The sequence below is a fragment of the Talpa europaea genome (genome assembly GCF_964194135.1).
Source record: "Talpa europaea genome assembly, chromosome: 9".
In the NCBI taxonomy this organism is placed as follows: Eukaryota; Metazoa; Chordata; class Mammalia; order Eulipotyphla; family Talpidae; genus Talpa; species Talpa europaea.
The window spans coordinates 104928615-104942437 of NC_140076.1; the positions used below are offsets into that span (position 1 = coordinate 104928615).

The 13823-nt window shown below is 39.4% G+C and overlaps 1 protein-coding gene across 6 annotated transcripts in view; it reads left to right on the plus strand.

Annotated features, from left to right (window-relative positions):
* Window positions 1-13823, plus strand: part of NTNG1 (netrin G1) — a gene marked incomplete at both ends in the record, with an annotated part of 297916 nt that overhangs the window by 223230 nt on the left and 60863 nt on the right. For all 6 annotated transcript variants that reach the window (XM_084243681.1, XM_084243679.1, XM_084243682.1 and 3 more), the window contains one exon: window positions 6676-6702. In XM_084243681.1, the coding sequence (XP_084099807.1) occupies window positions 6676-6702 (27 nt within the window). The remainder of the gene's footprint in view (window positions 1-6675; window positions 6703-13823) is intronic.

The window sequence follows — 13823 nt, forward strand, 5'->3', positions numbered from 1 at the left end:
GGAGGAGATGAGCCAAGCTCTTTCAGGAATACCCATGAAAAAAGATATCACTTTATTTTTTCACGAGCCCAGTAGGGATCCAGAGAGGGCATGTTAAATGGCTGGTTCTCCCAGGCCTTCCCCAGTGGCCTCACTGCCCCAATGATTTGGCCACTTTCAGGCTCCAAACACTAATCCTGCAGACTCTGAACCCTGATTCTCTCAGCCCAGTAAGAGAGGACCTGCCTCTCAAAGCCTCATGTCAAGAACCAAGCTTGCAGGACAAACATATAAAGCTAGAAACCAAATGATATTTGTGTGATCACAGTGCACTGTCTCTAGCTCATAGAGCTAGATATGATTTGTAATTCAAAAATTTTAGTAATTTATAATGTAATGCAATGCACATATAATATACTATAATATATCCACAACAGAAAATCAGGTTGCACCCCATAATGCAATATTTTAATATTTTTGCAGCAAACCTATGGAAGAGGGAAGACTGTAGTCTTTCTGATATGGTTTTGCCATCAAATTAGTTCAGATCACTTAAGTTGTATTGTCGGTACATTTTGAAAAAAAAATCTTTCCATTTTCAGAGTTGGTGTGTGTGTATATGTGTGTGTGCATACGTTCGTGTTGTGCGTTGTTTTGTTTTGGATTGGAGATCAGAGATTGGGCCTGAAAATAATTGAGAGATAGTAGAACATGATTGTTATAGGCCCAAACTCTGAAAGCTGAATTCAAATCTTAGTTTTCTTCCCATTGACTGAGACGATCTTGGCCAAGCTTCTTAGGTATTTGAATTTCTTTCCTCTGTAAAATAAACCTGAGTGCTGACCTCATAGTTTGCCATAGAATTTAAATGAATGAATACACGTAAGACATTTAGTAGAGTGGAAACACCCAGCCAGCACATAGCCGAGTGAGCTACTGTTGCTATCACTCCACTAAGATCAAGCACATGACCTGTCCCAACCTGATCAGCAAATTCTCCCTTTGAAGACAGCAGCTTGATGGAGAGATAAATTATACCCAAACGGCAGTTCATTCATCGGCAATATGAAGTAACTGTTATGCTCTTCAGAATAGTCCTTATGAACACTGTATTCTCTTCCTTGTAATTAAGTCTCCTTGTGGAGCCAGATAATAATGGGAAGGTTGCTTGGTGAGCATGAGATCAGGAAATTTAAATGACTTGAATGTTAATAACATCAGACTGAAATATCCTGACACATCCATCCCACCACATGACCAGCCTCCCTAATGCCAGCTCCCTAAGGCTTGCAAGTTTGCAGAGTACCCTTCCCTCTTCCCGGGACAAGGCTGGGTGGGCACGGCCACCCTATGCCTGAGGATGCTTCTTTTTCTAGGTTTCCACCTTCTGATCAGGCACTCTTCAGATTTGTTAATATGCTACGTCAGGTTAATGTCACCTCTGTCAAGTCAGCTATGCACACTCAGGTCCCAGAGCCATTCTTTTGCTGTAAGATGGCTTTAGCTATCTCTGCTTGGATCATTTATATGATGATTTCACAGTATAATTCTGTGAAGGCAATCTTATTTCCTTTACTTTCAAGTTCCTGGGAGACAGCTAACTGTACCTCCTATCAACAGCAGTTTAGACAGGGACCCAGCCTGGAAGGATGTTGGAATTCTTCTAGAATATAAATGTGGCTGCAGAGTGCTTCCTTACCCATCACCTACCTTGTCTTCAGTTAACTTTTAGGAGTTAGGGCCCCTAATGGCTGCAGCTTGGTTAGAACAAAATCTAGTACTCTACTGGATGGGCTTTTTCAAATTATCTTTCACGATAGTGATAATATTCCCTTTCAATTTGAAGCATTTTGAATCCTTCTCCTTCTGCTTCCTTCTTGCAGAGCTTTCCATTGAGTCTCAAAAGGGGTTATGGTTCTTTTTTGTTTCTTATATTGTTGTTCATTTTTGTACAGTAATTGGTGCCTCCCCTCAGGTGTAGCCCCCATAGTGCTCCTGCCACCATATCACCCATGAACCATCACCATAGTCTTTTGTGTTCTTCCCTCCCTGTTTTTATACCCCTCTCTTGCCTTCCCTGTATGCCTCAGATCTATGGTCAGCTGACTAGTTTTGTCTTTTTCTTGACTGTTTGTTCAATTTCTCTATATTCCACATGCAAGTAAAGCCATCTGATATTCATCTTTTACTTCTGTCTTACTTTGGCTAACATAATCCCTTCCAGCTCCATCCATGTTGCTGCAAATGGCATGCATATGTCTTTTTGATCACTAAATAATATTCCATTGTGTTGATATACCACAACTTTTTTTGTTCATTTGTCTGTTTGGGGGCATTTAGGGGTTATGCTTCTTAGAACTGCATTAATCTGCTTCAGAAGATCATGGTGTTTATTTTTGAAATGTCCTTATTGATTTCTTTAAGCTTAATTCTGGCCCCTATCATCATATACTGGGTGGGGGCCGGGGGGTTGGTAAAATTGAAAGAGAAGAAGAAGGAAATGAGAAGAAGGAGAAAGAGGAGGAGAAGACATCAACCCATTCTTTAATTCTACTAGGTTCTCATCCTCTTAGTTGAAACAGAATTCCTTTCAAATAAACCTTAAATATATGAGTGGGAAGGGCTGGCTAAGGTGGGGACAGCTGCAAGTTGGAGCACCTTCTTGCTTTTTTCATTACATGGTGCTGTTTGGTTTATTCAACACGTATGTGTGTCTCTGGCTGAAATAGCATATGTAGTCCAGAAAAAGTGATACTATGAAGATCTTATGCCATGTCTTACAGAACGTTTCTGGAGGCCTTTTGCGTAACTCTGCTTCATTTCCTCAGTGCAAGCTTAGCAATGTCTCAGTAGACAGAAAGTAAGAATTACATGCTCCCGTGTGGACAATAAAAGGGTTGACAAGGCGCTTGCTTCTCTTTCTACCTTCACTTTCCTCTTCTGTAAAAGAAAAAGACTGTGTAAGATTATTTTTTAACTCCTTTTCAGTGTTCTGTTTTTTTTCATCTGTTATCTTCCTTTCTTCCTTTCTATCTACCTATTATCTAGTTGTCTTTCCCTAGTTATTTCAGAGGTGAGTTTAAGATAATGAAACTTAAATTTCAGTGCTCATCACTAAAATCATTCCAAATACTAAAAAAATTCATTTTTAACTTTATAGTTCAATGTTAATACTATTTTTCTTCAAGAAAACTCTCAGAGTTGTATATGCATTAGTGTCCACAGAAGCTGTGTTTCTCCCCAGATCGGTTCAGGAAAAAAAAAAAAATACAGATAAGAATATCCAAATAGGAATTTAAAGGGAGTAAGAAAAAAATGAGTGAAATATGAAGTGAGTTTATGGAGCGGATCATCCAGTTGAGCTCCAAGCTTTTTTCCTGGAAGGCAAGTTTGACAAGAGGCATCTGTAAATCACATAACTCTTGCTACCAGAAGTGGAGGAAATGTTCAAAGAAAACAGAAAATGCTCATTAATACTGAACTCTGAGCAATGTCTCTGTGGAGCATTTTACAGAGCATGAGTTCATACCTTAACCAAAAGTGTATTTTCACTATGATATAGATCTTGGAAACAAGCCATACATTTCTGCTCAAGTATACATTGGGCAACACTTGTTTCTGGCATTTTCCTGGGTACTTACTAGAGAGACAGAAGGAAAAAGGCATGGTGCCTGCCCCCACAGAGCTCTCAGGCAATCCTACAACAGTCATAAAAACCAGTTGATCATCTGATACTGGAGACCTGAGGAAAGAGGTGTGTGATCCCAAAGGACAAAGTGGCTAATACGCTGCAGAAGCATGGAGAAGAAAGGAGAGAAATAACTTTTAAGCTCAACTTTAAAGATAAGGATCTCCTTTACATAATAACTGTCACTTCTGAAGGAAATGACCAACGTGTGCATAGGTGATTTTCCTGAACATAATTTGACTCTTGTTCCTGTGGTTTATAACCAATCTCGATTATAAGATGAAAACACCTTTGTCGATTAAATACCTTTCATGAAATGAATGGTACCTTCCTGTCTTACTTCCATAAGCATTTGAAAGATTTCTCATGACTTCCTCTTAATCTGTTTAATGAATATCATGGGTTTGTTAAGTTTTCTTAGTTGTCTGTAGAGAACACAAAGCTAAGTGTTTGGATATCACAATGAGAGACATTAGGGCAAAATATTTGAAAACATTCTAATGGGCATCCCTTGGCATTTGGGTATTTTCAACTTCAAAAATCTTTATTCCAATGAGCATTTTAAAATCTTTTCAAAGCAATTCCCATTCCACAGCCATGGAATCGAAAGTCACTTGGCAGCACCTCAAAAAATCTTAAGCCATGGAATGAGGAAGAGCCTGAATTTTAAGCATCCAAGTATCAGGTAATAACAAACATCTTCATGAGGAAAATAGGATCTCATAATGGCCTTGCTTGGCAAGGCTTGTATAACTGGAATGAACATCACTCCCTTGCACTGGCATCCCCAAAGGAATAGAAACATTTCTGCATCTTTCTAATGTATTCAGCTGCAGCAAGTACTGCATCAAACAGTCTTGCAGGTTGTCCTCCATTGTGTCTGGCCCAATACCCTGAGAACTTTGCCTTGCATTATGCATGGCCCTCTAACTCCCTGTAAGTTTGAAAACACATGAAAAGCCTCTCCCTGCCATCCTAACTTCCATTCTCGTTGACAGATTACAAAAGGCAAGCAGCTCCTTGCCATGGAGCAGGATTTTCAATCATGAGGAAATTGGGAGCTTCTGCAATTGATACTAAAATTATGATGCTGCCATCGTTCCTCACTCAACAGGGGATTTGCAAAGGGAAAAAAAAGATTCAGTACCAAGTCGCTGTCACGCTGCGACAAAGATAGTCTACAGAGTAGGGTCAGAAATTCAGAGGTCCTTGACAAAAATCACATTTGGCTTGAAATTCAGCTCATAGGACAAAGTTAAAACACAGAAATGGAAATTTAGGTTTCCAGTTTTGGTTGATTAGTGATCGGTAATGAAGCCAAAGCACCATAAACTCTGTGCATTTCAAATTGAGAGATTTTGAATGCATGCAATAACTGAAAATAAGATTTCATTCCTTCCAGGGTTGTTAAAAAATCATGGTAAATTTTAATTCCTCCTTCTTGCCTCCCCACTGAGAAGTAGGAACATAGCTCTGTTTTCAAGAATCAAAGCTAGAAATCTCTGAGTAAGGTGCAATGATTATTTAAAATAAGCAGAGGGCAGTTTTTTCATATTTAAATAAGAAAATAGAAATGTAATGATTCCTACATTTACCACCTGTTAGTACACTTCAGTGATGTGGAGAACAGGTCTGAACAGCTCATTAACAGCTATCATTTATTGACAACGTACCATGTGTCAGACATATTTATGGATTATCTCAGTCAATCTGCACAGCAGCCTTATGCAGGAGATATTATTAGCTCAATGAGGAAAAAGGTAGAAAGAGACAAGGGCACTAGCCTGTATCGTCCAGCTAACAATTATTAAGCAGGAGTCTCCCCCGTTCTGTCTGACTTCCATCAAATGCTCTCACCCACACTTGACAGAGGGTCTCAATCTCTGACTTCTTTGTTCTTTTAAGGCAATAATGTTAATTGAGTACCAAGAACTGTTTTGAATTTTCTATGGAGACTCTTTATATATATATATATATATATACATATACATATATATGTATATATATATATATATAACTGTGGTTTCCAACACTGTGTATGAGGTACAAGTATCTCTAACTTTTCATCAGCAATAATATTACAGTGGTGTTTGCTTGATGTACTAACTCTAACAGTGAGAGTAATCACAGCAAAGACAGAGCACATACTACCTGCTGAGAAATATTTTGAGTGCTTTATATATATTAATTTATATAATCCTCATGACACCCCAAAAAATAGAAAAACTGAGCCACTGAATACACAGCAGTGCACTCCAAACAACCAGTAGAACAGCTGACCTTTAACCTGACAGCCTGGCTCCCTGACCCGCCTCTTGGCTCAGGGTTTTCATTGGGATCCAGATGAAATGCACGGCCATGTTTATCCCAAGTCCAATCACATTCTGAAATGGTTCCACCATCTTAGCACAACCTGCAAATTAAAGGGGAAGCTTGAAAAATCGATGAAATCCATGATCAATATGAACATCCTAATGTACTTTTGAATTATTCTGCTCAATTAAATTTCTGTGGCAGAATTTAATCCACATATCTGACAAGTAAAGGGGGAATAAAAATGATGGTTTTGGAAAATTACTCAAAGTGCCAAGTGACTTTCAATAGCTAACACGCATCTTACAACACAGTGTAAGCTCTTCTACACGTGTGAATGTATTTGCACAGGTCCACATGGTGTGTATTTGATTTTCGTATGCAGAGCACAAGTCTAGCTCACTCTCTGTTTTGAACCACATACAAATATTCATTAACCTTATAGACAAGCACAAAATGTTTGATGTCTTAGAGCAGCTGTTGAAGTTGAGCATTAATTTTCCATCTTTGATGAGCTCAGGAGTTCCGGAATGAAAGCAACATGATTTTAATGGATGGATTTTTTTCTATGTCTGTTTGCTAATGATCTGAAAGTTATCAAGTACTAAGTTTCTGATATTTTTATAGTATCTTAAAGATGTCTTGCACTAATGAAAATTTCTAACAGCTTTCTTTATTGTTTTCTTTCTCTCCAGGTATCCCCAGTATTTCCAGTATCGGTAGTAAGTAAAAAAATCACCAAACCCAGTTGAGGCTAGCTTTGCTTTGTTGTTCAGTATCTCAGACCTAATTTCCCAGTGTCCATTTCTGATGTAAAAGAGTATTTTCTCTGTGAGTTGACTTGTTTGTTCTCTGCACAGATATGGTAAGAACACAGATAAAGCAGTTTTCTATGCAGAAATCCTCTGTGGTTATGGCAGAACCTGAGCTCTTAGACCACATTGCATCAATGAAGCCCACCGTTCGAGGCTCAATTACTTACTGAACTACAGATCTCTTAACAAAAATATAAACTCTCTTATTTACCCCTACTTAGTAACCAAGAAACAAATTGAACTCCCTCTGTAGGAGTGGATATGGATTCCTGCCATGATATACAAAAGCAGAGAAAGAATCTAATGCCTATGAATGCTTTAGGCATATTCAATAGAACCCCAGGAAAACACCATGAAAGTAGGGGGTGGGGGGGGGCGTGAATTTTATTCATGCACTAAACTCTAGTCTTTGTGAAGGCCTGAAAGCTGCAGGTTGGAAAGAAAAGGAAAAAAAAATTCTACGTCCATTTTTTCTCCTAAAATACAGTGATCCATGTTTTCATGACTAGTGAGGGTTAAGTTTAGTAAAGAATATGAGAAGTTGGAGTCCAAGGACTAGAAATTTCTGTAAGAAAGGATTTAGGTAAAATAATTAATTAATTAATTAATTGGAAGCGTTTGAAAGAGAAACTCTCTTGAGACCTGTGTGGACTCTGTCCCCAGGACCCCAGCTTTGAGCATTCTCAGCTCTCATGGAAGACATCAGGTGAGAGAGCGCCCTGCTCACAGGTAAAACAGTGGCAGCAAAGCACCAAGCCAAGGAGCTCGTTAAGGAGAAGTCCCATTATTTCTCAGAGCAGAACCTGGCATATATTTATATATTATGTGCTGCTTGCCTTTTTCTGTATTTCTCATTGATGGGTAACACCTTTGAACCTTGAACAACTGCTGAATAACAGATTAGATGCTAAAGACTCAGAAGGAAGAGGTTATCACAGTTGTGTGCAGAGAAGAATTTTCACTGTGGCCTCAGCCCTCCAGCCTCTGTGGTAGGTACCATGCAGAGTGATGACTGCAAATAGTTACAATGGAAGCTTTGCAATACCCAACATCCATCGCAAAAAAAGCAATACTCGGATAATTTGGATAAAAAACTTCCTGCTTCTTATAAATGCACAGTCAGGTCTTCCAATTTATAAATCAACCCGGTTTACTTAAGCTTGTGAATAGGCCCAGGCACAAATTTGTTAAGCACTAGACATGTTAAATGCCGTGAAATTGGCTGCTTTGTGAATAGTAGTGTTCACATCCGTTAAGATACCAGCCTGATGCCACAGCCTCCTCCTTGTGATCTTGTTGAAATGGCATCTGTGCTACACACTTGCAAATGACACCTTCAGCAATGATTCATCTGATTTTCCTGCCTTAGTGCCCCCTTGGCATTTGTCTAACTGTGTGTATTCCCCTCAATGTGCTCCTTTCAGGCCTTGACAATGGCATTTGCGCATGCATTTTAGTGCAAAAGGGAACCCAATAAAAGCAAACTGAGATAGGCTGTGCGCTGCTACAGTGATCTGTCACAAGTGTCAGAAATGGATGGCTGGAAACTAGCTCTTTGGTGCTGGGGTGTGTTTCTGTTTGGAGTGTCAGTTGTGTGTTGCATGGGATCTCTGACTCCATGTGGTCTCACTGCCCATCTCATCCAGACACCTCCACCCCATACCCCATCTCTGAGCATCAGCAGATGTTAACCTTTTACACACTGAATTGGGAAATACCAGTCTTGTTTTGCTTTGTTTTATTTTGAAATCAGTGGTGACCTGAAAGGATGCTTTGTTATGCCTTTGGAAAATGTATGAACCTTTATTATCAGGGACCTAGGAAAATTTGACTCTTTAATACTTACCCAACTCCTTGCATAAATAATGTAACTGATCGCTCCCTGCCTTCTCTGTGCCTCTGGCTCTTCTGCTAGGAGTGCAATGGGTGTTTCCTTAGATTTTTTCAGCGAACAGGTGGCAAGAGTTTCCAGGAGTCAGCCAATATCACACACAGCTAGCTTGCCTATTGCCTGGCTTCAAGGTCAAGAGATTTATGATAAAACCATCAAGCATGATTGTATCTTCTGAGCTGCTTTAATGGCATTTACACATTCCTTCTTTGTGGGCTCATAAGGTGCTCATGGAGTATACTGGTGGATTCCTTTCCTTTCCAACGGGCAAGAATTCACTCATAGATGATTCACTGCCCATTCTAGAGGGCACAGGAATGATGTTTCCAAGGTATAAGCCATAAAAGAGGGGGCTTCTTGGATTTTTAACTAAGCTTGGGTCTTTGCAGGGCTTTTCCCTTTATTCAAAGATGGAAGCAATAAACATAATCCTGCTAGATGCCTAGGAAGATGCCATTATAACATGCAACACCCATGAGACTCCAATGAACAAAGCATATCTCAAGGAAAATGAATGATGCATGTTATCTGCATAAATTATTGATGTATGTTACTATAAGTTGACATACATATGTTATATACACAATGACTAAAGACTCCAGAGCCCTAATAGATTTCAGTATAGATCTCAAGCTGTCAATGCCCGTATTAAGGTTCAAATGCATGGACAGAGTGGTCATCCTTTCCGATCATCTGCTAAAAATGTTTTGGAAACCAATTTCCCATTAAGGTCATTTGTACATGCTGTTGTCTCTCTATTAGCAAATAGGTTTCCCAGTTATCCTAAAGGTAGTTGACATAAAACTTAGCCATTTTGATGTGCTTTGGCCATGCTGAAAAAATACTGGTGATACTGTCAGCAATTAATGAATCCCAAAATAGATCTGTAGCCATTTGAGCTTTATGATCTCTGTTTCACTTTACCTGATGTGGTAACAATTCATTAGGTTTCATTTATTTAATCAAATGTATCAGGTACTTTTAAGTAAACATTTACAATTTTATCCAAGTGAACATTTGTTGATGCTGATGATCCAAATTGATAGTTGGTTGGATGCGGGTGTTTTCGTTAAAGTGATAAACTAATCATTACTGTCTAACATATATTATCCCAGCCTTAGGCCTGAAAAGCAAGCGATTTTACTAATTATGTTAAACAGCATGATATAAAGAACATAATTAGACAAATAATAATTGGCCTAATGTGCAAATGGCTTTGTGTGGGTGACCATCACTTAAAAAGCAGATGACAGATAAGAGTCAGAGGTGATAGGTAGATCATCCAGTGATAAGAAAGATCACAACACAAAAGACCATTCTTTAAAACTTGGAATTCTTAAGTCAATAAATTTTTCTTAGAATAGCAACGAGAGAGATGAAAACATTTTGTGAACCTGACTATACAATTCTGCCTTAAGTTACTTTCAGATGACTGACATGACTATATATAAAGCATAAAATATTGATGAAGGTGTGGGACTGCTCCCTTCTCTCTGATTTATTTAATGTGAAATAATAGTTCACTTAAGAAAAATACTGTTTTCCTGCATTCTCGTATAATGAGCATTGTCTTTAGCACAGAGTTAAAAATTCATCTCTAATTTGATTTAATTGCAAGACTATTAAACAAGGCAAGTGCTACCTGCAGGGGTCCATCAGTCTGTTGAGAAAGCCCAGAGATGTTTTCATACTTGAAAACATTTGATGCCAGTTGGAGACCTTGTAAAAGTTGCTTTCCATGCAGCATCCAAATATTTTTGTTTCAGTACCGATTGACTGTAGAAACCTGGATCGTGAGGAAAATAACAAGGTTAATCATTTCCCACCCAAGGGTTATTAGTAATCGCGTGCATGCTATCCAGAGAACTGCAGGGTTTGTTTATTTTTCCCCTTTGCTTTAATACTTCTAAATCCTCAAAATAAAAGTTTCATTTAAATTGCCCTTTAACTAATTAGGTTTTCTAGAATGAGTGGGAAAAAAAAAATGATCAGACTAGCGTAGCTATATAGCAATTGCATGGTGCGCTACATTAATTTTGTACTGTTTGCTGATGTTCTTGAAGGAAAGCTCAGGCCCCAGGTGAAATGCCTTCAGGACTTTGTTCTTCATGTATCCAGATCCTCATCACAGATCCATTTCATATTCGTGTAACTAGCATTTCACATTCATGAAACCTCTGTGGTTATCCTAAAATTGAATGAACATTAGGACATAGCTGCTTCTTTAATCCTGAAGACTAAATCCAGCATTCGCATGAAGGAAGGGAAAAGGAGGTTTAGCAATCTTGATTGACAAAATTTCCCACCTTACGTAAATTGATTTTATATATATATGGTAAACTTTTTATATATGTGGTAAACTCTTCCCAGACTAATATCTAAATTCTGAAAGTGTAAAACCAGTTTTTAAGTGTGAGCTAATATCTGTGATTTTGTTAATTATTCTCTACATGGGGCATCTGGAAATTCCTTGCACAAACAAAGATTTGCCAAGATCTCCAAAATGTCCTCTGATGAATTTTCAAATTGTGTGGATTTCAATTGAAGACTTCTTGGAGTGTGAATACAGTCAACTAACTGTTGTACTTCCTGAGAAGAATTAGACAGAACTTTTGCTTGGGACTGAAGGGAGATGTGCCCAAATGTCTACAGAACTACAATTTGCAAATGGTGAATCACAGGATCGGGATGGCTGAGTTACTTGCTCAGGAAGGCCCATCTAAGTCCAAAGGCTACACATCTAATATTAACCCCAAGTTACACACGTGGAAAGAGGAAAACTCTAGACTTGCCACCTTCTGTTCCTTCCAATCCACTTTGCTTCCCCTTAGGCCTTTTGGATCCATTTCTAGGTTGGGAACTTTTGTGTCGATTTCCTGGTACTTCACTATGCTGTCCACAGACTTCCCAGCATGGTGTACAGGGAGAGGAGGTAGGAAACTAGGAACTTTGCCCACATCAAATATGCCCTCCCGCTATACCAAACATCCCTGATGTGCTGAGGAAGAGGGTCAGTATATATTGATGTATATAGGGTCAGTATACAGTTGATGTCAGACATATTAAGAAACATGGGACAGTTTGTGAAATTAGCTATGCAAGAGATGAAATGACATGTAAAAATCCACATTTTTAATAAGTAATCACTTATAGTGAAATCAAATTCTATGTGTCATCTCAAGGACAGACTTGCCACTATCATATCATTAAACTGTCCCTTCCCCATCTGGTAATGGTGCTGTATTTCTGAGAGTAGGCAGCCCACTGCGAAGATGGTAGGATTACCTCCAAAGCCCTAGGGATTTCTTTTGGGAAGTGTTAGAGTTTCTATTGATTCCTTTTCAGTCATCAATTATGTTGTTTCCAGATTCCCTGAGGAACAACAGTGGTAACTAAATAAACCCAAGGGAACCCTGTGACTTTGACTCCACCCGATATTCTCCTTATACATCCCAGGAAGAAGGACTTAATGAGGACTCACTAACATCTGTCAGCAGTGGCTTTTCTTATCCATGGCGGTGCCCTGTTCCCCAATATATTTGAAAACTCCAAAATAGATGTAATATTTATTAAAGAACATGAACAATTCACCCAACTTCACCACTCTACAGACAAAGCACCTAAAACTTAACTGAATTGTCCAAGTTATCATCAGATAATCACCAAGGCAGGATTTCAGCTCAATATCCAGTTTCCCAGCTAGGTTTCTACATTTGCAGTGATGTAGAAATTCTGCTTGTCATTTAATCCAATTGCTAAATCATGAAATATTTGAAATGTGGCAGAACACCTTAGAAAGCAATGGATGGCATTTCTAGTAATTTCTGAACTCCCATTTGGTTTTCACTCGGACAGTTGAAAGGTGCATAGTCCAAACATCCAGCGATGTACTTTTCCTTATGTAGTGAAGTCGTAACCCCTAGATTCCCCAAAGGGCATGTGCCTCAGCCCAACTGGTTTCATCCTGTGAACTTTAGTTTGGGCCTGCTGGGACATGACAGGGTCCCTGGAGAGATGGAGCCTAACAGTTGAGAGAAACCTTAGCCCTCTTTTAGCTCAGCGCCTTTACCTCACAGATAGGGAAGCTGAATGCTAGAGAAATTAACAGCCTGGCCTAGATCCCTCATCTTCTGCCTCTAATACCCTTTGCCTGTAACAAACCACTACTCTAAGACCTTCGTATCAACCCAGAGATATCCCTTAGTTGATTGTGAAAAAAATGACATTAATAGGTTTTGCAATAGTTCATTTAAAAAGGCAATGCAGGGCCTCCCCGGTGGCGCAGCGGTTGAGCGCTGGGTTGCGAAGCTGCCTGCAGCCTCTGCAGCGCCGGTTCGATCCCCGGCTGCTCCCCAGCTACCAGAGGAGGGTCCCACATGGCGTGCAGACCTCTCCTGCCGCCCGCTGCTCCCCTCAGCAGTGTACTTTGGTCCTTCTGCCTGCTCTGCTCCCCGCTCTGGCTCTGGTGAATTCTCTCACCCTCCCGCGCTTCTGACTGTACCCAGTGCTTGTATGCATGTATGTATCAATCAATCAATCAATCTTTAAAAAAAAATTTAAGATGAGATATTTAATTTTTTTTTAAAGATTTATTTATTTATTTATTTATTTATACAAGCACTGGGTACAGTCAGAAGTACGGGAGGGTGAGAGAATCCACCAGAGCCAGAGCAGGGAGCAGAACAGGCAGATGGATCAAAGTCACTGCTGAGGGGAGCAGCAGGCGCGGCAGGAGAGGTCTGCGCGCCATGTGGGACCCTCACTGGCAGCCAGGGATCAAACCGGCACTGCAGAGGCTGCTGACAGATTTGCAGCCCAGTGCTCAAACACTGCGCCTCCAGGGGAGGCCCTGAGATACTAAATTTTAAAAATCTCATAACAACCAAATTTTAAAATGTGTATGCACTGACAGTAATGTACTGTAAGAGTCCTACAGGGACCACAAATGTCCATATCTAATTTTCAGGATACTTTTTTTTTCCTCCCAAGGGAAAGACATAACACATAAAATTTTGTTTCACTGGAAGTATATAAATAATATTAAGATTTTTTTTACATGGTGATTACCTGTAGTTCTGACTTTTAATTGTTCAGGAAGGTTAGCTATCCCACATAATGAAATTATTTGGGAATAAAA